The 25,216-nt window shown below is 48.9% G+C and overlaps 9 protein-coding genes across 9 annotated transcripts; 5 read left to right on the top strand and 4 right to left on the bottom strand.

Annotated features, from left to right (window-relative positions):
- Positions 1 to 325: 325 nt before the first annotated feature.
- Positions 326 to 2,241, bottom strand: PENARI_c005G06007 (cytochrome P450; the record flags this gene model as incomplete). Its single annotated transcript, XM_022629778.1, has 7 exons — positions 326 to 710; positions 764 to 1,041; positions 1,081 to 1,325; positions 1,379 to 1,530; positions 1,590 to 1,781; positions 1,837 to 1,969; positions 2,046 to 2,241. The coding sequence occupies 7 exons, from the start codon at positions 2,239 to 2,241 to the stop codon at positions 326 to 328; spliced, it is 1,581 nt and encodes a 526-aa protein (XP_022490411.1).
- Positions 2,242 to 3,840: 1,599 nt separating this feature from the next.
- PENARI_c005G07644 (uncharacterized protein) lies at positions 3,841 to 6,352 on the bottom strand (the record flags this gene model as incomplete). Its single annotated transcript, XM_022629865.1, has 3 exons — positions 3,841 to 4,539; positions 4,591 to 5,598; positions 5,660 to 6,352. The coding sequence occupies 3 exons, from the start codon at positions 6,350 to 6,352 to the stop codon at positions 3,841 to 3,843; spliced, it is 2,400 nt and encodes a 799-aa protein (XP_022490367.1).
- A 610-nt stretch (positions 6,353 to 6,962) lies between these two features.
- Positions 6,963 to 8,794, bottom strand: PENARI_c005G00447 (CocE/NonD family hydrolase; the record flags this gene model as incomplete). Its single annotated transcript, XM_022629536.1, has 2 exons — positions 6,963 to 7,763; positions 7,826 to 8,794. 2 exons carry the CDS (start codon positions 8,792 to 8,794, stop codon positions 6,963 to 6,965), a joined length of 1,770 nt encoding a protein of 589 aa, XP_022490201.1.
- A 449-nt stretch (positions 8,795 to 9,243) lies between these two features.
- On the top strand, positions 9,244 to 10,383 carry PENARI_c005G03271 (uncharacterized protein; the record flags this gene model as incomplete). Its single annotated transcript, XM_022629667.1, has 3 exons — positions 9,244 to 9,722; positions 9,775 to 10,197; positions 10,254 to 10,383. The coding sequence occupies 3 exons, from the start codon at positions 9,244 to 9,246 to the stop codon at positions 10,381 to 10,383; spliced, it is 1,032 nt and encodes a 343-aa protein (XP_022490118.1).
- Positions 10,384 to 11,200: 817 nt separating this feature from the next.
- On the top strand, positions 11,201 to 13,114 carry PENARI_c005G11978 (uncharacterized protein; the record flags this gene model as incomplete). The annotated part of the gene is made up of 6 exons (XM_022630068.1): positions 11,201 to 11,360; positions 11,419 to 11,475; positions 11,523 to 11,652; positions 11,702 to 11,900; positions 11,980 to 12,384; positions 12,443 to 13,114. 6 exons carry the CDS (start codon positions 11,201 to 11,203, stop codon positions 13,112 to 13,114), a joined length of 1,623 nt encoding a protein of 540 aa, XP_022490318.1.
- A 1,544-nt stretch (positions 13,115 to 14,658) lies between these two features.
- Positions 14,659 to 16,625, top strand: PENARI_c005G07718 (MDR family MFS transporter; the record flags this gene model as incomplete). Its single annotated transcript, XM_022629870.1, has 3 exons — positions 14,659 to 15,256; positions 15,310 to 16,290; positions 16,618 to 16,625. 3 exons carry the CDS (start codon positions 14,659 to 14,661, stop codon positions 16,623 to 16,625), a joined length of 1,587 nt encoding a protein of 528 aa, XP_022490521.1.
- Positions 16,626 to 17,038: 413 nt separating this feature from the next.
- PENARI_c005G09375 (Zn(II)2Cys6 transcription factor domain-containing protein) lies at positions 17,039 to 19,176 on the bottom strand (the record flags this gene model as incomplete). Its single annotated transcript, XM_022629951.1, has 3 exons — positions 17,039 to 17,278; positions 17,514 to 18,996; positions 19,070 to 19,176. 3 exons carry the CDS (start codon positions 19,174 to 19,176, stop codon positions 17,039 to 17,041), a joined length of 1,830 nt encoding a protein of 609 aa, XP_022490563.1.
- Positions 19,177 to 20,135: 959 nt separating this feature from the next.
- On the top strand, positions 20,136 to 22,093 carry PENARI_c005G09341 (uncharacterized protein; the record flags this gene model as incomplete). The annotated part of the gene is made up of 6 exons (XM_022629948.1): positions 20,136 to 20,231; positions 20,296 to 20,470; positions 20,538 to 21,587; positions 21,667 to 21,751; positions 21,815 to 21,875; positions 21,977 to 22,093. 6 exons carry the CDS (start codon positions 20,136 to 20,138, stop codon positions 22,091 to 22,093), a joined length of 1,584 nt encoding a protein of 527 aa, XP_022490293.1.
- Positions 22,094 to 23,053: 960 nt separating this feature from the next.
- PENARI_c005G11003 (uncharacterized protein) lies at positions 23,054 to 23,900 on the top strand (the record flags this gene model as incomplete). Its single annotated transcript, XM_022630025.1, has 3 exons — positions 23,054 to 23,320; positions 23,391 to 23,617; positions 23,687 to 23,900. 3 exons carry the CDS (start codon positions 23,054 to 23,056, stop codon positions 23,898 to 23,900), a joined length of 708 nt encoding a protein of 235 aa, XP_022490627.1.
- Between the last annotated feature and the right edge of the window lie 1,316 nt (positions 23,901 to 25,216).

Below are 25,216 nucleotides of genomic sequence, written 5' to 3'. Positions count from 1 at the left end.
AGAGAAAACGAAAGGAGGCCTGATAGCCTATTAGATTGGTTTTGAGCTACTGCCTCAATACAGTTTCCATGGACTTAGAGACATCGCATAATTATGCCGATGTGGCATAAAAATCCACCCAAATCCCCTTCAAAATGTTAAATTCCAAATGACACGTAGGGGTGGTAAATGTTCTCTCAGTTTCACATCACACTACAAAGCTTGGGTTGCGGTGCAAATTTTGTCACATAGAGATGAAATCATGATACGCCATAATAGTATGCCTGCTTTGAAACAGAGACCCTTTCCCTCTACCAAGAAGATCGTTATAGCTGTAGCCTATTCATCAATACGCAACTTTCTGTAAATCAGCCGCACCACTCTCCTCCCAAGGATGATCCTGCTCAACAGAGAGAATGAGAGCCTCAAGTTCCGGAGTGCGAGGTTTAATCTCACACTGGAAAGGGGAAGGATGGCTGATAACGCCAGGATCGAAGTGCGGTGTTGTGACTTCCACACCACCCTGAATAGGCTTGCTAATATCGAACACTGCAAGAGATTGGGCCACACTCAGGAAAACCGTATTATCGGCCAAAAATCGACCAGGGCAAACGCGACGTCCGAACCCAAAAGCAATGACTTTGGGGTCTGGCGCGGGACATTCGCCGAGGAAGCGCTCGGGATGGAATTCCATGGGATCCGGATAGACATCGGGATCGTGCATCATAGCCCTTTTTATGATTAATTAGACTTTGACACAAACTGGGGGTGGTGGGTATCTTACCAGATGTTGGGTAGAATGATAGACCCCTTCGGGATAAAGTAATTGTTGTAGTTGTCATCAACGGTCGACATATGCGGAAGGCCCATCGGGGCGACAGGGTGCCAGCGGAGAACTTCCTTTACCACGGCGTTAATATAAGGGAGGTTGATGCGATCTGCCGTATTTGGAAGACGATTCTGTCCCACCACACGCTCAATTTCCTCTTGGGCTTTACGCTGGACATCTGGGAACAAAGCCATGGCGAGGAAGAAGCAGTTGATAGAAGAAACGGTCTGAATCTGTTAACAATATTCAGTAAAGGACTGCAGATAACGTACTGTGTCTGCGCCACCAGTATAGAGCGAGGCTGATGTCCATTTCGCGACCAGTTCTTTCTCCGATCCTGGTTCAGGATAACCGGTTTTGAGCATGTCACCAAGGTAAGATGGCGTGTATTTTCCCTTTTCAATCTGTTGCTTCACAAATTCATAGGGTCTGTCGGCAATACCAGCAAGATGCTCCCTCCAAAGCTTGGCGGTCCGCTTGAAACCGGCTCCTGGGAACCAGCTGGGAACATATTTCACTGCTTCAGTTAGCAACACGAGCTATGGGCAGTGATGATTGATGATAACATACATGCAGGAATTACATCCACAAGCCAGGCACCAGGCACCGTAGCTTGGCCAAACTCATCCATGGCCTCGTTGGCGATATGGACTAAGTGGTCTCGGCCAAAAGGCTCGACTCTGTAGCCATAGGCAATATTAAGAATCACGGCTCCTGCCTGACTGTTGATCGATGTTAGCTATGTCGCCATATAAACAATTGAACCCCGAGGGAAACACACGTTTGTACATGCCGCAAAAGATCTATCGGGTCTTTAAGCACGCGAAATAGAAATCGATGGGTTTCCACTTCTTGCAGAGGGGTGTACCGCGCAACTGCCGACTCCGAGCCAAAGCTAGGCTGAATTGCTTTGCGATAGGCGCGGAATCGATCGGTGTACCCTTGAAATGCAAGTCCGTCTTCCCATCCCACCCTAACGAAGAATTGAATTAACATTGTTGCCTCATTTTCTGTGGTTTAAATCTCACATTTCGGAGGCAAAGGTCATTCTAGGACGGGACGAATAAATTGAGGATCGTCTTGTCAGTAAGTCTAGTGCGATTCTCGAGTCGTTTACAATCACGATGGTTTGCCCTAATACTGTGATCGAGCTGATAGGGCCTACAAATATGTCATCAGTGATCTGCGATCAGTGTGACCACGGCAATATCGTCGTTCTCTACATGGAGGTTCTTACCATATGTGGATTTGTGCTTCAGCCAGTGTACCCAGTCCTGTTTGCCACTGGGTGGGAGATCCTTTATGTTGCCCACGATGGGTATCGGCGCGGGCCCAGGGGGCAGCTGCCGATGACGCTTCCTACGCCTAGAGTCAAGAGCAGCATAGATGGCAGCTAATCCGACCGTTAAACTCAGCAACAAGATCAAGTTCATCATGAAAGGTGACAGAAATCAGTAAATCGCCTTGTGGGAAGAGCCAAATTGAAATATGTGGGAACAGTTTCACCGTCTTTTCACTAGGGATTCCCAATTGCTAGTCACGCTATTTTAGTTTGCTTCAGACTATAGCATTTGCTTCGATTGGCAGATTTTTCCGAACTCGCACAGATGTCACGCTAACAAATTCTAGATGGAGCCCGATAGGCATAAATCTCGGCTCTGGATGGGGCTGATTGCGGGCTAGCGGCTTACAACAGACCCGCTGGTGACACGGGATAGAAGTGGCACCCTATCAATGCAGTCGGAACAGGGTGTCCTTCATCTACATCTCCATACACTTCAGCCTTGAATATGCATGCCTCAGAAGAAACCCCTGTAAGCCCCACTCTAGCCGCATTTTCATATTTGCTCTTATTCAAAACCTGTCGCCCACAAGGGCTTTGACCCGCTTCAGACGCCGGGGCCTTGATTATACTGCAACGCTACGCTCACGATAAAAATGGTCGCCATTCCTTGAAGCTAGAACCTTAGCAAGGTAGATTGTCCGTTCCTATGGCAAGTAAGCGCTAGTGGCGCGACCTGGAGACTTGGAGTTTTCTCTCCCATTACTACCGGGTCTATAGCACGTTCTTCCGTCACAATCCGAGTCGCGCAGCCGTAAAGCACCTCTTAGCTTAGATTTATCTGGGCGATTTTCGGCGCGCACGCTATCTCGCTCGGAATGAGCTGTCTGTTCAATCAAATTCAATCCGTCTGCGTTCTGCTTCTCGGGACCTATCTCACGTCCGTCCATGTGGGAGACAGCCGCGAGGCGATTGGAACAAGGCTGAGGTTAGAAGTCGACCTTGGAGACCCGAAGTGGTCCCGATCGCCGGCGTATGCGCGACTTAAGATGACCACGACAGAGGAGGACTACATGGTTCACTGGAGTTTGCTGTCCAAGCGATCGAACAAATGGTGGTGGGACAAATATGAACGCGAACATTTGGCACCCCTTCGTCGAGCCAAGGGCGAGGTTTCTAATGAAGAGACCATTGATTCTAACGACTCCTAATAGCTATTGTACCGAGGCCGGCATTGTTCAAAGTTAATATGGGAACGACCTAGTGTAAGGATACGATGTAGTCTAATTTGTTACGTGTTTCGCTCTGTATGATCTCCCCGTTTTCTCCTAACCATATCAACAACAGAGCATATATTACCAGCATATAAAGTTGGATAGAAGCAAAATTCAAGTTTATTTTCCATATGCTAGTACAGCCAATTCAATCTAAGTTAACAGCAAGATGGCGTCCAACAAGATATGAAGTTATGCTTTGTAAATTTGACAATTTCGACACGTGAAATTTACTAAGCTTCATCAAGGTTTTGGAAATTGATCCAACGACGGTCCTCGACGCATGGAGCGGGTGACAGATGTGTTGCACATGTCTTTGCTTCTTCGAGCCCTTTGGAAATCCTTCACCATACAGCTCAGGATTGATGATAGTACAATAAGCCACTGCCACACTTTTGGACCGCCGAGAAGGGTATCGATCCTTCAATGACATACTACCAAGGGGAGGTGGGGGTCGGCAATGCTGCCGACACAAACTAAGCTTGAAACGGCACCACGTTCGCAATGGATGAATTCTCGTCATAAGCCCTGAAGCCCAAGTCTGTCATAGTCCACAAGTCTTCAAAATCAAAGTTCCCAAAAAGATCGACACTGTGATTGGCTACATCTGTCTCTTCTAAAGCTTGGGAGCTTCGTCGTGGAGCCTGGTCACCCGAGAGTAATGAATGGTCATTCGATCCTGTGACGCCCGGCTGCTGGTGCCGCCCCGAGATTGGCTGGGCCCAATAACCAGCTGAGCTTTCCATGGTAAGTCTTCGAATGCTACCATCGGGCCGCTGAAAGATGGAAATCACTCGTTCCCGCAGCTGAGTACAGGTCTGGGTAAAGGCATGGCCCAATCCCCGATGGACATACCAGGCTTCTACAAACTCGGTGGCAGAGGCCAGCAGCTCAACATCGGACCTGACAAGTCTGCTGTGAGGCTGCCTTAGAGCACTAAGTGCAAGGACAACTGCGGCCAGATAAGTAGGAGGGGCTGCGAGAAGGGTGGATCGTAAACCAATGTCAGCTAATTGAAGCGACTGTGTCACTATTGATCTCGCCGCACTGGCACAGATTGAAGCGCCATCTAAGAGCCGAGAATGGCTTGGTAGCTTGTCCTTGTTCTTCATCACTTCAATTTCGATGCTTTTCTGTGGGAAAATGATCGCAAAACGCATAACACTGAGCTGTGACTGTTGCTTCATTAATATTGCTTGTGGTTCCTTCAAAGGGAGGCAACCCACGTGATAGTATTGCTGGGAAAGAAACGTCGAAACAATCCTGCACTCAAGCGTGGCATAATCCGTAGACGTGTTCCAAGGCTTGAGCAAAGCTGGAAGTGATTCTGCCCACTCCAGCAGCTCCTGGTCTAGCCTCATGACCTCGCCGAGCATCTCAGCAGATCCCCCCAGGAACCTGTGTGAGTATAGACGGTTGGATATCCGACCCATAATACTACTTAATGCGATCCATGCTCTGAAGTATGGGACAGGCTGACCCGGTATATCGCCGACGGGAAAGTAGAATTGGAGTGAGTCATAGCGTCTGTCTAGAATAGATGGTCTTCCACATTCTAGCTGCGTGAGCTTTTCTAAAGCAAAACAGGACCACCAAAGACGTTGATGCAGGGATTCTGGATCGGAACCAAGCGTGGGGCCTTCTGCAGAAAAAGGCGCGTCTAATTTGTGAAGTCCAATAGATTGGGCCATTCGGACTGCGTGGCCAATGATTTGCCACGCTTGGCTATCGTTTGCAACAGCCCTCAGTGCAAGACATAACAGAAACAGGGATTGAACGCTTTTGAAATGAGGTATGGCTGTCAGATGTCCATGGAGACTGTGGCTAGCTGTTAGATATTCGAAGCTCAAGTCTAGATCGTCGGATGTCTCATTCATGCCAAGTGAGATGACTGCGTAGGCGGAAGCAAGGGAAGGTACATGAGTAAGATTAGCTTTTTCCTGCCAGATTTCGTGGCCGGCTGCCTGTAAAGTTTCAATGGTGCTAATATCTGTTTCAAAATTTACTTTGTCGATAACTGGGAAGATTGGCCACAATCGCGAGAAGAAGGCGTCCACGTACGTGGACAGGCTTTGACGGTCCGGCAAAAGCGGTAGCTTCGGTATGAGAGGCATAGGAAACTCCTCAGTAGGTACTCCATGTCCAAGTAGTGGTGCGGCCGGGCTAAAGCCGTACCTTGCCAGGTGAAGATCGATAAAGTTGAAGAGGCAGTGCACACTACTGGCGCCAAGGTGCTGCACATGATCAAGTTAGGCCTATTGCAAACCGATACGAAAGGAACCAAAGGACACTGACCTTGATTCTGCCAGAACTATCCGCGTTGACATCGTCTTCTGGTGTCACGGGTATTTCAGCCGCGACCCGTGTAGTGATATCATGCCCCGGTGCAGCTTCTTGCATGTGAGCAGCAGTGCTCTCCTGGTATGCCCTGGATTGCCATGAAAAATGATCTTCTCCTAGCCTATCAGTTTGATTCGTACGCGTAGAGACGGCCGGGCTCGCTGACGCTCCGGGTATGGCGGAATTTTTCGCGATACGCCCAACATCCGGCGAAGCTTGATCCACATGACTATGTGCTGCAGGCACGGTCGGATTCAATACGGAATTGATGGAGCTCACGACATCTAGAGCAGCCAGAGCTGGGCTAACCGTGGCTGGCGAACGATGGACTGGTGCGAGGGTCAGGGCCACCTCTTGCCGAGCCTTCGGTTGCCAGCGTTTGGTGGCTCGGCGGCGGACAGCAGAAGAGTTGTCGGGCTTTCGGGGATCTGACGTTTTACACAAATCCCCTCTGAGCCTGCAATTTCGACATTTCGGCTGCTGGGCATCACAGCGAACCTTGCGCTTTCGACACTGGTTACAAGCAAGAGCCAGCCGAATGGGTTTGCTTTGCGTAGAAGCTCCACCGGCTGCCGAGGGCCCCGGTTCGGCATGCGCTCCGGTGTCAGTCGATGGGGGAAGAGAGCCAGACTGGCCTGGTAATGGCATTGAAAAGGAACTGTAGGATTGTAGAGAGAGTGACATACTGGTGAACCGAGCCGGGGGATTTCCTTTTCTTTGTGGGGGAGGGAAAAATGGTCCCGAGCAACCAATACGAAGGTTACCATACGCCCAGCCGAGATAAACACAGATAAACACACGTGCAAACGTAATCTGAGTATTACCGGTACGACTCCGGGGCCCCGCATTTTCCCCGGTTTTCGTCTTTTACCCGAACCGAAGTTTGTTGGTTCGGCTTGTGCAAGCATCAGTCATCAATTACCTACACTGGATACATGAAAATTTTAATTCACCGCTGGCTATCACTATCGCCGACCAGGGTAATGAGCCTAGCTCGGTCTCTCACGATGACCTTATATAATGAATTGGTCATCTACCGGGTTTTGCAATGAAGCGGATTCGACATCTAGGTGTACTATCTAGTCTATTTAGTCCGTGACAAGTGGTCTCTTGACCACTCCTACATTCTTAATTGAGAGTCAAAAACTCAACGGCTTATCAATTCCAATAGTGCGTGACAAAATTGAGTACATATTGGGTCTAATATAACTTTATATTGTATTTCAACAAGTGCAGACAATTTCGATAGCGCAGAACACTATCGTGACACGAACGGAAGAATGACTCGACTGGGGTACTCTCCACCAAAGTGAATAGTGTGATCTCCCTTGTTCATCTCGTGATCAGGTCTAGGCTTAGAAAAGGCCGCAACCTCAGTGAAACCAGGGTATTGGCCCAAAATATCCACTTGAAGACTCTCACCCTCCTCGTAATCGACTCCCATGGCCCAGATACCAATTTCTAACTTGACCACTTCTCCTTTCGGTACCTTTTGGACTTCATCATGAGGGTGGAATGGGAACTGGGGGTGAATGGATCGATTCGAGTCGATCTTTCGCTGCGAAGCGCGTAGAATGCCGATAGAGCCATGGTGGGTGGTCAAGCTTACTTTGTCTTTCTCCGCAATTTCGTCCATGGAATTGACAGGGGCACGATTGAAGGGAAATTGTAGCTGCCCGAGCTCTTTGCCTCCCTTGCTGAGCTTACGCAGCTGCACAAAAACAACCATGTCATCCAACTCCATACAGCTCATGAAGAGCTCTATCTTGGGGAGGCCAAGGAGTCGACTCGGCTGGGTAAAGGTATACTTGAACTTTGAGATAGACCAGCGGTCTTCTGAGTTGTGCACGGCGGTACCACCTTGGGACGGAAGCTCTGGAGAGAGACTACCGCCTGAGGAAAGATATAGGGTGCGATAGTCGGTGTTTGGTACAGGGAAATCTGGGAGGACGATGTCGCTGGTGACGTCCTTGTCTCCAAAAGGCAGAGTTGTCCAGCGTACTTTGGGCGTCTTTTCCCAATCGTTATCAATCCCCTTCAGATATTTATCGAAGAATTCCTGCTCGTGGTCAGTAAATTGAATACCCTCACGAGTTTTCAACGGGAAATTTGGTTTCTAACCTTGAGTTCTAGATAGCTCTCGGGCACCGCGTAGAGCTCGAACCACTCTTGGTAGCCACTCCATTTGATCCACTTTTTGTCCGTGTTCACCTCCATCCATCCTCGAATGGCACCCATCGTATGAATTTGGCTGAAGTCGGATCCTGTAATGAAGCATGGAATGTTGATCTTTGTCATATCCACCCGCTTATCGCTCCAGTAAATATTGCATTGCGGACTCCGACGATACATCTCCGCAATGTCCTCAACCCCGGAATTTCCCTTGATGACCAGCGTGGTGATCAGATCATAATTGCTCATGCTGAACCACCCACCTCGACAGAATTGCTCTCGGAAAATGTCTCCAGAACCCTCCCAGGGGGCAATAGCTTTGAGTGATGGGGGGTTTTGAGCAGCTGCGTGCCATTGCATGATTGCGAGATATGAATTACCCGCCATGCCGACATTGCCATTGCACCACGCCAGTTTTGCGAGACCTTCTATCACGTCGTGAGCATCTTCGGCTTCTTGCATCCCCATACAGGACGTGTCGCCATCGCTGTTCCCGGCTCCACGTGCATCGACACTGGCAATAGCGTAGCCTCGCGCTACCCACCAAGCTGGGTCGAGGCCCTCGAACTTCTCCAATCCACTCACATCACCGCGCTCCAGACAACACTTCCAAGTGCAGACATTGAAAATCATCTCAAGAGCGGAGTACTTCTTGCCATAGGGGGACCATGAGATAATCACAGGCACTTTTTCGTTGCTCGTCGGTCTGTAGATATCGGCGTAGAGTCGACAGCCATCTCGAACGGTGATCGCGACATCGTGGTCAATGCGAATGTCGGATTCCAATTTTCTGGCATTGAATGGTGCAGAACCTTTGTGGAGTACCTCCGACTCTCCTGGAGATGGCTCAACGTAGCCATTGACACCCACTTCGGGTTTGGTCAATGGCTTGAATGCGACTTGATATGGGATAGGCATTCTTGGAAGAGATTATGACCGGGGATTGTGGATAAGTTGTAGGAATCAAAAACTATCGCCCGCTCGCGGAGTTAAGTAGTGAGGGGAAAACATTTGGAACCCCAAGACGCATCAAAGTGAGCGTTGGAGAAGGCTGCACCTTGGAGGCGCTGAGCCGATATCAAGGTACGGTGGGGGGCTCCAGCGATACATCTCCGAAGAAACTTGTGAGTGCTCGGCTCGCGCACTCACCCAGAATCTTATTCGAGTCATAGATCATGCCCACTCCGGCGAGCACTGGTCTGGGCGGAAGTGTGGGGAGAAACGACTGAACCGAGCCGAAACTCAGCCGAACCGAACGTAACAACCATCAGAGGCCACTTCCTCACTCTGGATGATCAGTTAATAAAGCCTGGGCGCGGGTATCACAAAAAAGTAATTCCCAACCTACAACACACGGATTATTTAGAATGTCCACCGCCACTGAGACCAAGCAGCGCACAGTTGCCGCTCGCTTCGAGACGAAAGACTTGATTACTTTCGACAAAAATACAGTCTACGGTGATTGGCGCGATGAGTTCCACAAGAATGGCTGTGTCTTGATCAAGAATGTCATCTCCCCGGAACGTGCCCAGTACTACTGCGACAAACAGATCCAATGGCTGAAGAACTTCGAACTTGGATTTGACGAAAAGGATCCCAGTACCTGGACAGCCGAGCACCTTCCTGTCAGCTTCAAGGGTGGCATGTACTTTGCTTACGGCTCCACCCATGAAAAGATGGCCTGGGAGGCCCGCACTGAGCCCAAGGTCGTCGAGACCTTTGAGAGACTGTGGGGTACAAAAGAGCTCATCTCGTCTTTCGATGGGATGAACATCTCGTTGCCAAACCGGACGGATCTCAACTGGAGCCCATGGCCTCATTGTGACCAGAATCCAGAGCGCAAGGGGTAAGTCAGACATTCAATCTTAACAATCATGGTTTACTAACGATCTACACAGCATGCAAGCGGTCCAAGGCCTCCTCAATTATGCGCCTAATGGCCCGAAGGACGGCGGTCTGATGCTTATGAAGGGATCTTCCAACTTGTTCAACGAATTCTTCGAGAGCAAGCGTCAGTCCGCAGACCACGAAGATGCTCCGCCCCCAGAGATGCAGTACATGGACCTGTTCCTCTTCAGCGAGAAAGACATCAAGTGGTTCGAAGAGCGAGGCTGTGAGCTCGTCAAGATCAACATGGAACCTGGCGACTTTGTGCTGTGGGATTCTCGCACCATGCACTATGCCTGTCTGCCCGAGGGCAATCAGATTCGACACGTGCAGTACATCTGCATGACACCGAGGAAGTTTGCCGATGAGGAGGCTTTGGCAGCCAAGGCGCAGTGCTTTGAGACTTACATGGGCACCACTCACTGGCCGCATTGGTACGTCTAGCCTGCTTGGAACCAAATTGAAGTACTAATTACTAACGTTTCTCTAGCAACATTCGTATTGCCGAGGATAAGCCTATGCGTAATGGAGAAGTTTGTCCCAAGTACCGAACGGAGCCATTTGAAAAGCCAATCGTTACTGACCAGGTTCTTCAACTTGCTGGTGTTAAACCTTACTGAAAGAAGTATCCGATGTACATAAGTTCCCTTTCGAAATCGAGAAATGAAGTCAATCATCTATGAAATGTCATCTGAGCTGCCCCGTATAATGTTCCTTTTTTTTTTTTTTTGTTTTCTTGTAGAGTTTCTGAATTGTGACTAGATCTTAAGAAGTAGAGAAATCACAATACATCATCCTTACATGGTTGTCGAAAACACACACAATTACGTAGACAGCGAAGTTGGAAATGGAATTGCGACATTGTCCTGCGGCAATTTCCACCGCGAACGTGTTTATTCGATGCGTCAACATTCTTCAAATCGATACACAAGCCAAGCCCAAGTTTCTGCACTGAGGTAAATTCCACCTTGTGAAGTGCCTGTGCAGCGCCTGTGCAGTGCCTGTGCAGTGGGGGTGCAGTGGGGGCAGTGGGCAGGTTCAAGTTCACCACTGGGCATTCAAGCTTGGACCACATATTTGCCTACTCGGCTCAAGTGGGCTATCGACTTACCCCAGTCCGAAGCGACGAAATTTGCGGGGGATACGCTGCGAAGTGGGCAGGCGCGGGGGTCTCATACGCGGGACTCAAAGTTTATTAAAACAGACTCACTTATTGGTCATGTTGTTCGTCTCGGAAGAATGGGCCACGCGCCACCAGCAGCGCCCCTTTCATTGAGGATGGTCGAGACAACTTGGGCGTAGCGTTTCCATCCTCTGAGGGCACTATAAACATTATGTCGTTGTCTCCATTTCCTGTGCCATTTCCCATTCGAATCTGGTGATCTCCCAGGTTTTCTACGCATCTGCCACTGAGGACAAGACCGGCGAGCGAACATCATGGCTAAACTTTCTCCTGTTAAGCATGTTGAGAACATCGACATTGAGGAAAGTGGTGAGGAGATTCATGTGACAAAGTCCAAGGTGAACGTGAGTGGAACTGTCCAGCTCACTAAGGGGACGATTGTATACATTCCGACTCCTACGAGTGATCCGCGAGGTTTGCCTGCGTCCCATACGCCGCATTCTCGCATCAACTGCTAATTGAGGGTGCACAGATCCATTGAATATGCCGAAATGGCAGAAGACCATGGTCCTGATTACCATATCTCTTTGTGAGGATTCCTCCGATGCCACAACATTGGCGTGCTAATATACCTAGTCTCGACCATCGGGCTGTGCATCGTCTCCGGGTTTGGCGGCCTGTTATCCTTTTACATCCCTGGATATGCCGCCGCTGGAAAGACCTACGCCGACATTACCTCTCTCATGACGTACCCGACACTGACCATGTGAGTCAAGTTTCTGTACATCTCAATATTCCTCCTGACGATGATGAAGGGGCATCGGCAATTTGATTGGAATGCCGATAGCGATAGCAGTCGGCCGTCGCATCGTTCTCCTTGTTGCAACAGTCATCATGCTTGTCGGTGCTATCCTGTGTGCCGTCGCAACGCATTTTGAGTGGCACCTCGGTGCGCGTATGCTCATAGGCTTTGCTGCGGGTCAGAGTGAGGCTCTTGTTCCCATGATTACTCAGGTGAGACTGAACTCCGATTATGTCCTATGAGCCCGCCACAGCTCGCAGTATTCGAAGCTGACAATGTTTCTTATTCCAGGAAATTTTCTTTCTTCACGAGAGGGGCACGTTCTTGATGGTTCAACAGACCATTCAGACTATCGCAACTGCCGTATTAGTCCTGTTCGCCAGTCCGATTGCTGGAGCTATAACACCTGAGTGGTGGTATGGGCTGGGTGCCTGTCTTTCTGGGGTATTCCTGGTCATGGCAGTTGTCTTCGTCCCTGAGACGAAGTACTTTCGCCCACTATCCTCCTTTCAAGACAACGTGTCAACCGAAGGCTTGCGAGAGGATCCTGATAAACATGCCACTATGGAATCTCACACAGTCGTTACAGATAGGCCTGCACTTGACTTCGTTATATACGAACCTCGCACTTGGCGTTCGGACCTTCGGCTTTGGGTCGGCTCACCTGAGTGGCGCAAGGGAATGGAAACATTCATAGTGAGTTCTGTAGTCCTCGGCCCAGCGTTGCACCCTAATAACCCTTCCCTTTGCGCAGCAATCGTTCCAACTCCTTCTGTTCCCCAATGTTCTCTGGGCTATGGCTCTAAATGGCCTCACGTTGGGTGTCAACATCGCCATCGGCACCACCTACGGGACCATTCTCACCACGATGTATAATTGGCCGGACAGATCCGCAAGCTACATCAATTGTGGCCAAATCATCACTTCCCTTTTAGCCCTACCAATCTTTGGCTTAGGCTCAGACAGGCTCATCGCATGGGTTGCTAAAAGGCGAAACGGTATTCATGAGCCCGAAATTCGATTACTGCCACTCATCCTCCCGATTATTGTTGGGGTATTTACCGCTGTGCTGTATGGCTTGGGTGCGACTCATCCGACATCTTACCACTGGTTTGTCTACGCCTGGGCTGTCGCTGCCTACTATTTTACCTTTGTCGGCGCCAATATTGTAGCCATCACCTATTTACTGGACAGCTACCCACAACGGGCCAGTTCGTTGCTGATTATTATTTGTGCGTTCCGCGGGATTATTTCATTTGGTGTTAGTTACGGTATCAGCCCATTCATCGATGGAAGTGGGTATGATGGAGCATTCGGTACCTTTGGAGGTCTGACTGCTGCGCTTGGTCTTCTTGGAATTCCGGTGTTTATCTGGGGCAAGAAGATTCGTGAGCTCACTGGTCGCTATGCGGTGGACCGGGAGTAAATAAGTAAATATGTGGGCTTGGGTTGCCGACTTTTGCTTCGTACTTTAGAACACAAGGCATCTACTTCCCATATTCTTGTATTTATTGTTCCTGTAAAGTGCGGTCTCACGTATCAAGCAAGTGAATCTTGAGAATATGAATTATCATCAGCACCTTAGCATTTGTTTGTTTTTCTACCTCGCCATCCGATGGGCTTATCATTCAGTCGGATCTCATTGGCTCTAGATATACATGCCAAAGCCCCATCTGGCCCAACTAGCTCTAGTTACTGGGTTTGACTGGAACTAAACTCGGTCATCGCCGCTGCCAAGATTGGGTTTTCCTTTTTTTTTTTTTTTTAATTCTCCTTCATCAGTACATCAGTAGAGGTTTAACACAAGGATGTAAATTTCTCACCGGGGCTTTACTTGTAGCTTACTGAAGGTTGTCTTCGTGGCTTATTTGTTCCCTGGGCTTTCTTCCGTTCCCGGCTTTACAAAGCGATGGATCTCCTTTCATCCCAAACAGTTATGGTTGACCTAGGGTTTTACCACTGGAGTCTCAAGCGCTCATGCTGCGGAGTCACGACCCTCGATCTCAAAACCCATCTTCGTTGGCGGATTTTGCTTGGATTTGACTTGCATACTTTTGACCTAGGACCTGGTATATTAAGTTTGCGCCTCATACTAGACTGATTCCACGAGACATCAGAAGACTTTTAAGACAACTCTGCTGGTTCGGCCTTGTCATATAAAATTCCCGTTGAAATCGTATAGCAATGTGCATCGGAGATAAAATCAATCCCTAGATTCATCGCCATCGGCTGTTGAGATCATAGCCAGGTAAACGGATCAAATATTTGTAGCCACAGGCGTGCCATGCTGGAGAGGGAAGCGCTGGTGCAGCCTTGCCCAACTGCTTCTAACTTGACAGAAACTGGGAAAGGGGGTCTTTCTCATGTAGCGTTTGTACCGCAGAGCGTCGATCTTTCCTAGTGTCTGTCCGAGGTCTAGGTTGTAGAGACGCCAATGCTGATTATTCATGAAACTCTTATCGGCAAGCTTGATGGCGATGGGAGCTTCTCTACCAGCCAAGGTAGAAGCCAAGATGAAGATAGTTGTCGACGGATTGGAGTTTCCGGCGGATGCTCAGCGCCAAGTTCGGGAATACTATCAGACTGACATCGAAAGGCTCGGCTCCAGGCGATTGTTTGGAATGGCTTTGATCGATTAGTACAAGATGAACTAGACTGCCAAAAAGTATCTGCCCGCATTCCGATATTGGCCAAGCTAGGCACGGTCTGTGCGCAGCGGGCCCACCAATTCGGTTCCATCCGAAGCTCGGGCCAAGTGGGTGAACCGAGTCTCGGCTCGGTTCACCAACTAACTATACCGGCTCGGTTCAGCCAAATCGCAGGACTGATACCTCAGGCAAGGATGTTTATGGTGCGTAGGATTGCTCAATTTTGTTGAAAATTAGATCACTATGAAGATGCTGGCCTTCCCGAAGGAATGACATCTTCCACTGGGCACCTTCTGGACCAACGTTCGGACAAGATCTCGCCATGGACAACAAGATATCCAATAATAAAGAAGTCCAAAGCGACAAGAACGTGGCAGTAGTCGAGATCGATGACCAAGACAGTGTCTTCGAGCCTACTGGTGCGACCATGGGACCTTTCCGTCGACGATGCATCATGCTGTCGCTATGCTTGGCTTTGTTTCTTTCAGCCCTCGACGTGACCATCGTGGCCACAGCCCTTCCTACTATCGCGAAGCAAATCAACGCCAGTACTGCCGAATATGCCTGGATTGGAAGCGCCTACACCCTATCCAGCACCGCCTCCGTCCCTATATGGGCCCAACTCTCGAACATCTTCGGCCGAAAACCCATCATCATGCTTGCCAATTTGTCTTTTTTAGGAGGCAGTTTGATTTGCGGTCTCGCAAAGTCCGTCGGATTGCTCATTGGCGGTCGAGCTGTACAAGGGCTAGGCAGTGGTGGTTGTCTGATCATGGTGACTGTGATTATTGGGGATATGTTTAAGGTGAAAGACAGGGCCAAGTACTATGGCCTCACGGGTATTGTTTGGGCAATATCGAGCAGCTTTGGACCTGTCCTAGGTGGTGTCTTTACACAGACTATTGGCTGGAGGTGGTGTTGTGAGGCATCTTGCGCTCTGTTGTCTGTGGCTCATCGCTGACCTCACTCGCAGCCTTGATCAATGTTCCGTTTGATGGCTTGTCCCTCGTTGTGCTATTCTTCGCCTTGAAATCCCAGATCAAAACGATACCCATGAAGACTGGCCTCAAGTCTCTTGATTGGATTGGCTCTCTGTTGATCATTGGCGGTACCGTATGCTTTCTATATGGTCTCGAGGTTGGTGCTTCCGATCAACGCCCATGGGCCAGCGCCATGGTGATATGCCTACTGGTGTTTGGTTTGGTTATTCTCGGACTCTTCGCCTTTTATGAAGCCCGTTTTGCGACAAATCCACTCATTCCTGGCCGAATATTGTCCTCTCGGACCAATTGCGCCTCTATCATTGTTCTCTGTCTGCACAGTTTTGTCTTCATCTCATATGACTATTTCCTCCCTCTTTACTTCCAAGCGGTATTGGGATTCAACGCTATTGTCTCTGGTGTTTGCCTTCTGGCTTTGGTCGTGCCACTGTCCGCTTTTACGATGAGCACTGGCTGGTATGTCAAACGCAAAGGTGACTACCAGTTACCCATCTGGATTGGGACATGCGTCATGACCCTGGGGACCGGCTTATTTATTAGTTTTGGCTCCGGGATTGATTGGCCCAAGATAATCCTTTTTCAGATCGTTGTCGGCATGGGAGCTGGCCCACTGTTCCAAAGCCCCATGATCGCCCTGCAAAGCCATGTGAAGCAGGTCGATATCGCAGCGGCCATGTCCGCATCATCATTTATGAGAAGTCTTTGCAGCAGCATGTCTATTGTCATTGGCTCTGTGTTGATTCAAAAGTCCCTGCACGGCGGAAAACTTACCATAGATAGTGATGTTGGAGACGACAAAGATGCAGACCAGACACTTAGCGTCGAGAACTCTACTTCTGCTCTAAGCATGATGTGGATTTTCTATTGTGCAATATGTGGAGTAATGACATTGGTTTCGATCTTCATCGAAAAGATGCCCGCACAGAATTTGACGGTGGATCACGCAAGCGAGGGTAAATCAGAAAAAGTCTAGACCTCTACATCGAGAAAATGAAATTGCTAGATTGTATGTCAGGATGAGGTATCTAGTTCGAACTTACGAAACCCTTTCTGAGCATTCGGGTTGCGCGAAAGCCTACTAATTACGTATGTCCCTCTCATTGAAGGAATTAAGCTATAGCGCTCCTACTGACATTTTCGTGATTTGCTTTGAGCAATAGATCTTGTAATTCAAACTGCAAGTATTTCGGTACACGTTTCGGTAACGTTTTTTTCAATTTTTCTATGTACTCCAGTATCTTAGAGTCAACTAATTCGTACTCCATCTCCAATCCTGTCAGAACCGTGAGTGGAGATGTTGGCATTCTATTCAGCGACCCAATCTGATCAAAGACGCCGCCTTCTTGCGTCTTGCTGAAGTCCTATAGTGCCAAATTAGGAAGCTAGCTCACGGGTTTGCCGACCCAAGAGAGACGATCGTCAGCTTCTCCAAGTTCGGAGAATAACGGCGGTTTGTCGCGGGAAAAAAAAGTAGAAAGGAGACTTACAATTGTTGCCTCTTTAGTTCTCACGATGTCAGATTTCCGGGGTTCAAGAGTTTCCCATGAGTTTAAAGTACAGTTGGTAGAATTGCGTGTGCTAGGACCCATTAATGGTCCGGTGAAAAAGTTCGTCAAACACATAGAGGGCAGCACCATGTCGAGAGTTACGCTCGTCTTTATTGCATGGGTTGAAGTGACAAGGCCAGAAATGGCGCGTAAGTCATGACCCTGCGCGGAGCACTGACGTAGTACTGGTTCGGTCCCATTTCGGTGCGCTGTCAAGGGTTTCCTGCGCATCATTAGCTTGTTGATCGGGGAGACGATGCAGTACTGACATGTTCTGATAGAAGACACCGGAGGGTTCTATGGCTTTGCGCGTGTATTGGACGGAAAACATGGATCTTTGTTTCGCATCGTGTTTGAAGTCAGTCCAGTTTCGGACAGGTCGCTTATGAACCAGCTACGTTCACGGGAATCAGTCTATCTTTGGTTTTTTATCAGAGCCTGCTGTCTGTTATCAACTATTTGACATGATAAGACTCTCCCCGTTCTATCATCGACTCAATGTGTATTCCCTCCCGGGCGCAGAATTTATACGTAATATCCAACCTGGCCGCAGACTGTCTCCTTGGGATATATATATAAGACAATGCCTCGATCCTCCGCCATACGGGAATTTGTGACATGCACTGTACCATTTTCTCTTCCCAAGCCGCACCCTCTTCAATTTCGATTACCCGCTCAACCACCCTGGCAGCAGAGATGCTATCCCAAGCCGCCTCCCGTATTAGTTGCCGTCGCAAAATACTCAAGGCCTCACGACGGACAATAGGATGCCGGCACTTGACCCCAATTATGTAAAGAACGGGGATAAATCCGATCTCTGGCGTAAACGTCGACCTTGACGACCCCGAATACCGCTGATGCGCCGCCGCTACCTCGCCCGCCATTGCGACGCATTGCTGAAACTGGGGCAGGAAATTGTCATAATCCATTTCTCTGCCAGGTCCGTAACCACTGAGGAGAATCCATGCGATAGTATGATGTAAGCGCAGGAGTGATACGAGAGGGACAGTTTCAAAGTCCGACTCAGAGGAGCTGCCTTGTTGCAGGAGGTTTTCAAAGAGACATGACCACATTTCCAACTGCCCGAGAACGATACCCTTGAGTGAGGAAGATAACGCCGGCATCGTACCTGTCGGGGACAATTGTTGATCTGTGCTGCGTAGCCTCATCACCTGAGCAACGAGAATCTGGAGGTGGTCGGCAGCTTGGTCGAGGGACCGAAAGTTACTGTCGAAGAATGCAAGATGGGACATAAATGTCTCTTGGATGTTGACTGGAGTCCAGTCGACCAGAAACGTGACGGCCTGCATGTCAAGACGGCGGACCTGTTTTGTGACCTGGCAGATAATCGCGTGAACCCCGGAGGATTGGGCATCGTCATAGGTACAGTTGTTCAATGTAGCGTTGTCGATGCTGCGTAAGAGCGCCGCACCTCCGCGCAGGTGCTTCGCTGCTTGTACGTTGTCGCCCGCCAGATGATCAAAGCAGATAAAGAGATAACAGACCAAAAGTGTGACAGCTGTTATTTCGGCGCTGTCACCGCTTTCCGGGTTCAGCAGGAGTTGAATGGCGCGGTTGTAGTGAAGTAAAGGAGCCTTATCCGGTAGCCGGTCTTTCAAGGAAGGCGGTTGATACACCCGATCGTTAAAATGACGATCCAGGTAGTTTCGGTGAATCAAGGCCAGAGCAATGGCAGCATGCCGCACTGATGGCACTGTTTGAGAGAAGAACATGAGAGTCTTCCGCCATGGTTCGCAAGGGCGGTATTCATTGAGATGCTTGATCGAAATATCCTTGAAAAAGCACATTACCTCTGCCTCGGTTGGCCCAGTCACTGGTAAGATCATAAGGGGTCCGAGATTCTGCAAACTGAGGCCATGGTATCTCGAGTGCCATCGCTTTGACTCGTATGCACTGATCGTGGTACAGGGATGGTAACTATCGCAGATATCTGTTCTGTCGACGACCTCCTTGTGACAATGAGCTGATTCAATCTCAGTCTTCTCAGTCTTGAATGCGAGGGGCATTTCACTATAGCCATCGCAGGTGCGACCGGTAGAAAGGCATCTCAAGCATGAAGGCCGAGATAGATCGCATTTAACTCGTCTTATCCTGAAGGATGTCAGTTTCGAAGTCTTTGAACACAATTGATTGCTCTATAGCAATACGTTGAGTCAAGACATACTTGCAAGTCTTACAGCCTAGTCTTGATTTTGGAGCGAACTTGCGAGGCTTTTTTCTCCAGGCTTGATTGCCCGTCTTGGTGTTCTTATTCTTCGTCCCATCCATCATGGTGATGTGGCTAAGATCTGCAATGCGCGCTGTTTCAGGCAGAGATCAATTTCGAGGCCACCACAACCTGTAAGCCGCCACCTGCATGCATTGGCTTCGAAAGGGAGCTTATGGGGTGCCCATGAAAGTTCAAGATGATAATCTGTTCATCATTTCGCACGCCAGTGAGGAGGTTATCGCCACATCCTTTGCGGTGGACAGCGGAGTGAGAAAAGGTGGACGGTGCGGAGTACAAAAAACAGAAGCTTGGAGAAAGACCGCGCTTGATAGGCCGGTTCGTACAAGCGGGGCACTTTAAAAGGAGAGTTTTCAGTGATGAGCGAAGGATTGGATATGTAGCCTAAAGCTAGACCAATTGGAATTAATCCTGCTAAATAGAGGCTAGTGGGTTTCATGATAAGTATCGAATGGCTAGTTCGTACACGCGGAACTCCGAGAAAGAAATATGATCGGCATAACACTTACTTGTTAAAGTCTAGTACAAATTTGTGATACGTACTGATTGGTTAGCTACAAGCGGGGCGCCAAGGAAGACTTTTTAGGATAAGGAGGGGACTATATAAGTAGTCATCTTTGTGAGTCTGTGGGCTAAGGATACAAATATTCATACGTACAAGAGCATGAATCTCATTTGTAACGTGAATTGAAGTCTTGGACCCACCACTACACTTACAAGGGTAAGATCCTGTCCCCGCACCCGCCGTACGTGGTCATACTTGGTGGTGGTGATCAAAAAGAATATTGGTTGGCTGGTTCGTAACAAGCGGAACGGACAGCGAATGTACGCAAGAAGATGTATTGTGGGTCGATAGGAAGAATGCAGCTGCCCATTGAAACCGTCAGACTTGATACAACTATTTAAGGAAATTCAATTGGTATAAATAGTTCCTGGATATCGCAACTGTTTCGGCTCGTGCAAGCAACTGAACGGAAAGATCAATGATGCCCCAGAGATTACAATGAACCGACTTGTGAGTGCAGTCATCCTTTTCATGAGCTTGGGATTGAAAGCCCACAGTTTGCATGATCGGGGCATGGTCTATAGATTTGACAATGTGAGTCCGGCAATTTACGGTACCACATTGCCGAAGGGTTTCAAGCTTCTGACGAGCCATCTAGATTGAACCATCAGCCAACCTGACATGGACACCATGTTTCGATACCTTTGGTTGCTCTAGACTGGAAGTTCCTTTGGACTATTCAAACAGAAGTCTTGGCACAACGTCGATTGCCTTCATCAAGCTGGCTGGCAAAAATGCCACCATCGAGTCTCCCAGCATTGTACTCAACCCCGGTAAGATCTCAATTCTACTCATGCAACGTTATCTGAGCTTCATTTGACTGGACTGACACTTCGTTAGGCGGTCCGGGTGGTTCTGGTGTCGACCTTCTCCTCACATACCAGAGTGTCATCGGACAGATGTTTGGAGAGCAGTACAACTTTGTCTCCTTTGACCCTCGCGGTGTGAACAACAGTGGCTTGCATCTAGACTGCTTCTCAAAGGACGCAGAGGCAAGATCGGCTTTCTATCGACTGCACAGGACAGGCGCCACCAATATCTCATCAACATCACTTGAGGAACAGTACTATTCAAGCTCCATCTACGGCGAGTGGTGCAACAATGCTGTGGAGAACAAGTCACCACATTCATATTATGTGACTACGCCAGCAGTTGCCCATGATTTGCTCACATTTACCGAAGCCGAGGCTGAGATGGCAGGTCAGTCACCATCAAACGCCAAATTGTGGTGCTATAGCATCAGTTACGGCACTGTCATCGGGAGCACTTTCGCTTCGATGTTTCCTGACCGCGTTGGGAGAATGATACTCGATGGCGTTCTGAACACAGAGCAATATTATAACAACTATTGGACGGACAATGTTGATCAAATGGACGAGGCCATGGAAACATTCTCGACTTTCTGCCATTCCGCAGGGTCTGAAAAGTGCTCATTTTGGGGACCCACACCGGCTAACATCACGGCGAGAATGAATGGCATTATCCGTCAGCTTCAGAACCATCCAGTACCGCTAAGCGGCGTCGGCGATCTAGATCTGCCGACAATGGTCACCTATTCAGACCTGAAGACTCTTTTCCTCAACACACTCTACTACCCACTGGAAAGGTTCCCAAGCATGGCCGACATCCTACACCAGGCCGACTATGGGAATTTCTCCGCTCTTGGGGGCATGTATGACCAGTCAAACCCTATAACCGATGCCCGTCTCGCCATTACATGCACCGATTCGTATCGGAGAAACAGGCTTACTACCATTGAAGAGTTCAAGATTTGGGCGGAGTACACGGGTTTCAAGAGCAAGTACATCGGTGATATCTACCCGACCTTTCTGGAAGGTATCTTATGCCGATCATTCCGACCGCAGTTGCCTGATAGCATGGTAGTTCAAGGTAGGCAACACTCCTTTTGTCTTTGGCAAAACGTGTGACCATCTGCATTGGAGCCAAAGCCTAACCAGGTTCGATGCAGACGAAACAAGCGCACTAAACATGCCTACATCCTTCCCAATCCTCATTGCGAGTAATACCATCGATCCTATCACGCCGTTGGAATCGTAAGTTTCAGCCAAATCGCATCGCCATTGGGTATGTTACTAGCTGACATTATCTCGTCGTAGGGCGCGCAAGATGTCTTCTTGGTTTGCTGGATCTGTCCTTTTAATGCAAGAAGCCGTTGGTGTAAGTTGTTATCAATTCTAAATCCTACAGCCATCTCGACCAAGAGTCTAGGCTTACTCGCGGGATCTTTCCTTTGAATTCAGCATACTGTCATCGGCCAGGGGGCATCAGACTGTTACTTTGGACAAATTCAGGCATACCTCCAAGGCACAGTTCCATCGTCCAACACTACATGCCCGCGACAGTACATTCCTTTCATGAATGCCTTCCCGCTTTAACGATTGTCGAAGCCGTGGGAGAAAAGATCGGTCAATTTTAGGAAAGGACTGAACAGTGCCAACTAAGTGCTGAATTGTCAAAGTATGTGGCTCATATACACTCATTCCAAGGTAATCTTTTCACATCTGTTATTGATCCCTACGCTCCTTTTACTCTTTTGTTTATTGCAACGATTAGAAACTTTTTACATAACGAAAGTGTGACGTATAGTACTGTAAATTACGAGAAACTGCGATATAGGTGCAACCTCCATGTCCCTCCCCTCCCTCCTTCTACTCAAGCCGTAAGCTTTCACATATCACTCTAAGAGCCGCGTAAGGTGTATCGCTCAGCATAACACCGAGATTACCCATTCCAAGCTAAATTTCATTCGCGATATGATACAGAGCCAACCACTTACTACGGTCAAATGGCCGAAGAAGCTGAATACAGTAAGCGATCGATGAAAAGTATTCGCAGAAGCTTCCCGCAATTTGGAAGCATCCACACCTCCCTGAATTGAATCGGCCGGAGAAGGATCATAAACGCGATCGACGTTAGAAGCGCTCTACGATAAAAGTAGGTCGTGTGAAAAAAAAAAGAGAGCGCCAGACGACATTTAGGGACGTAGGCCTCATGATACACATTCACAGCACTTGAACCCGATTTTTGGTGGGATAGAAGAAAATGCTCATCTAGCTGCACCACTACCACCAGGGTTGCAATTTATATGTGCACGATACATGACTAATGGACAAGCTGACTTACCCATGATTGTGGAGAATCTTCGGGTTTTTATCCTGACAGTATATCCCGGAATGGTGATGGAGCTAGTGCTTACCCAGTTGGCGCCTTGGTTGGTGCCTGGGAGTCATTCCGCGACCTTTACCTAGGTAGGTTAGTCAAGATAACCCGACAACTTCTCGACTCTTTTCCCATTAATATTGCCACGTTGCCCTCTTCATTCCATTATTGACATAATGTCGCGAACCACGGAAGATACCCCGCTGCTGTTGGGCCCCACAGCCGATGAATTTGGATCCCCGAATGATGAACGATATGCTCCCATTGTGGAAAGACATCAACAACGATGCACCAAAACCATCTTCATTTTGACGTGGAGCTCGGCACTGCTCGCGGTCTTCATCCTTGTTCTGAACCTGATCATCATATTCATATTTCTTGCCCGATTCGGGAATATCATGCCCTGGCCACCAGAGGGTGCTCTAGTTGCCCTCTTGTTTACGGTATGTTTTGATGTCACGCACATATATACTCCTCACAAGGAAAATAGGCCGCTGACCACAGCGACAACAGCTCCTGCCCGCCGGATTGATCTCGTTCCTTAATCTGGCTCGTCTGTATCTCTGGAACCGACCTATCTGGCTCTGGTTGAACCTGATCCTGGACCTCGCCATCGCTGTATTCTCAATCGGTAATGGTCTATCGGGGTTGGGCCTCGGCCGCTCCAGCTGGGACGCAGATGTACCCCTATGGTTCATCCGTATCGCCCAGGTCGTATCCTCGTTGGCTGTGGTGTTCGGGTCAGTCATTCCGGAAATATCCTCTCTGCTCTTCTTCTTAATACATATTAACACCCACTGGACATCTAGACTGATTCACTTGGCTCTGTTCCTCGTGCGATGCTTCCTGTCCTTCAGCTACCGGCCCTGGCGTGAATATCGCAATTGGACGTTGCCCCGTGGGCGCTTTAGCATTGAGTTCAAGGTGCAATTCATTCGACAGTCGGACAACGCCGAGGCGTCGCCCGACACTACTGCCTCTGGCACCGGAATCCAGGCAGAAGTGGCGGCGCAGAGGGTTTGAGGGGGTCCATTCCCAGTGTGCACCAGGTACAGCAACTGAGTCAAGCCCATCCATGTCAACTCATCAACAGATCAACTATACACAGGCAATACAACGTTCTATTTCTAACAGAATTCCCGGATGAGCTCGATCTTTACTAAAAATCCAACCCTCCACCGGATGATTATATTTACTCACACTCATTAAAGAGCTACATCTCTATTTTACAGTGCGTACTTGGAAAGTGCGCATCACACACAAAGGCAGGACAGGTAGAATCGTAACCATGTAGAGCGAAGACTAGAGTACAAAATATCAGCTCTGATTGACTATGTCGTACAGCTGAGAAAGACTAGAAGCAACTGGAACAGGCAGAGGAACAGGCAGAAGACTTGATTTTGTGCCCGAGGCGGGCAACCGAAGGCCTCATATAGCCTCGCTGGCAGGATCACATGGGCACGAACTTACGGTACTGAAAGCCACCGAAGAGGTGGCAGAACAAATTATTAACACAGCGAGAGTTTGTCCGAGACTGCAACTGACCTGAGATAATCTGGATCTGAAGTTTCCCGTACTTGTGGATGAGCGCCGACTGGGAGGGATGGAAATACGCAGCCATCCAACCCGTGCTGAGGCATAGATAAGGCTAGTGCCGGCGTCAGATCTCGCTTCAGCTGTGCCAACAAAGGAACCCGATCTTACTCCGGGCTGATGATCACACAAAGCCCTCTCTTTACCTCAATCAGGTACCCAATTGTCGGCGCTGGGACAATTGAGCAAGAAATAAATACGAAGCTAACTGATAAGGAGACGGCCAAAAAAAAAGAGAAACGAACAAAACATACAACAGTGAGGATTCGCTAGTGGTCACCCACCTAACTACTAACTTACCGGCGTGTGGCTTAAGTACGGCTGAGCGGACGGGAAGCCCTGTTCTCCACACCCTATGGTCGTATGTACTTGCTTTGGCATAGAAAGGGGTTGTATAGGACTTACGCTTACATAGGCTGTATAGATCATAGAAGATACACTCGTGGTCATATACCTAACTAGTTACCGGCGCGTGTGTCTTGTCTACGGTTAGTAGTCGGGTTGGTGTCGCCTGGGTGAGTTTAGTGAGAGCCGCTTTGTCGTCGCGCGACCGGAGGTGACAAGGGTGAGTGCGCTATAGACGGGGTGAGAATCATGGTGAGAATCACCTAAGTTGCGCGACCACTACACTAACCCCTTTAGCTAAACAACAACAGAATGTCAATAGGTTATACCCTCTCCGCTGAAACGCTCGGGCGGCATCTTAGCATCTATATATAGCCACAACTAGAAGCATCATAACTATA

Source organism: Penicillium arizonense, assembly GCF_001773325.1.
Source record: "Penicillium arizonense strain CBS 141311 chromosome Unknown PENARI_contig005, whole genome shotgun sequence".
Lineage (NCBI taxonomy): Eukaryota > Fungi > Ascomycota > Eurotiomycetes > Eurotiales > Aspergillaceae > Penicillium > Penicillium arizonense.
This window is presented reverse-complemented; position numbering and strand designations above follow the sequence as displayed.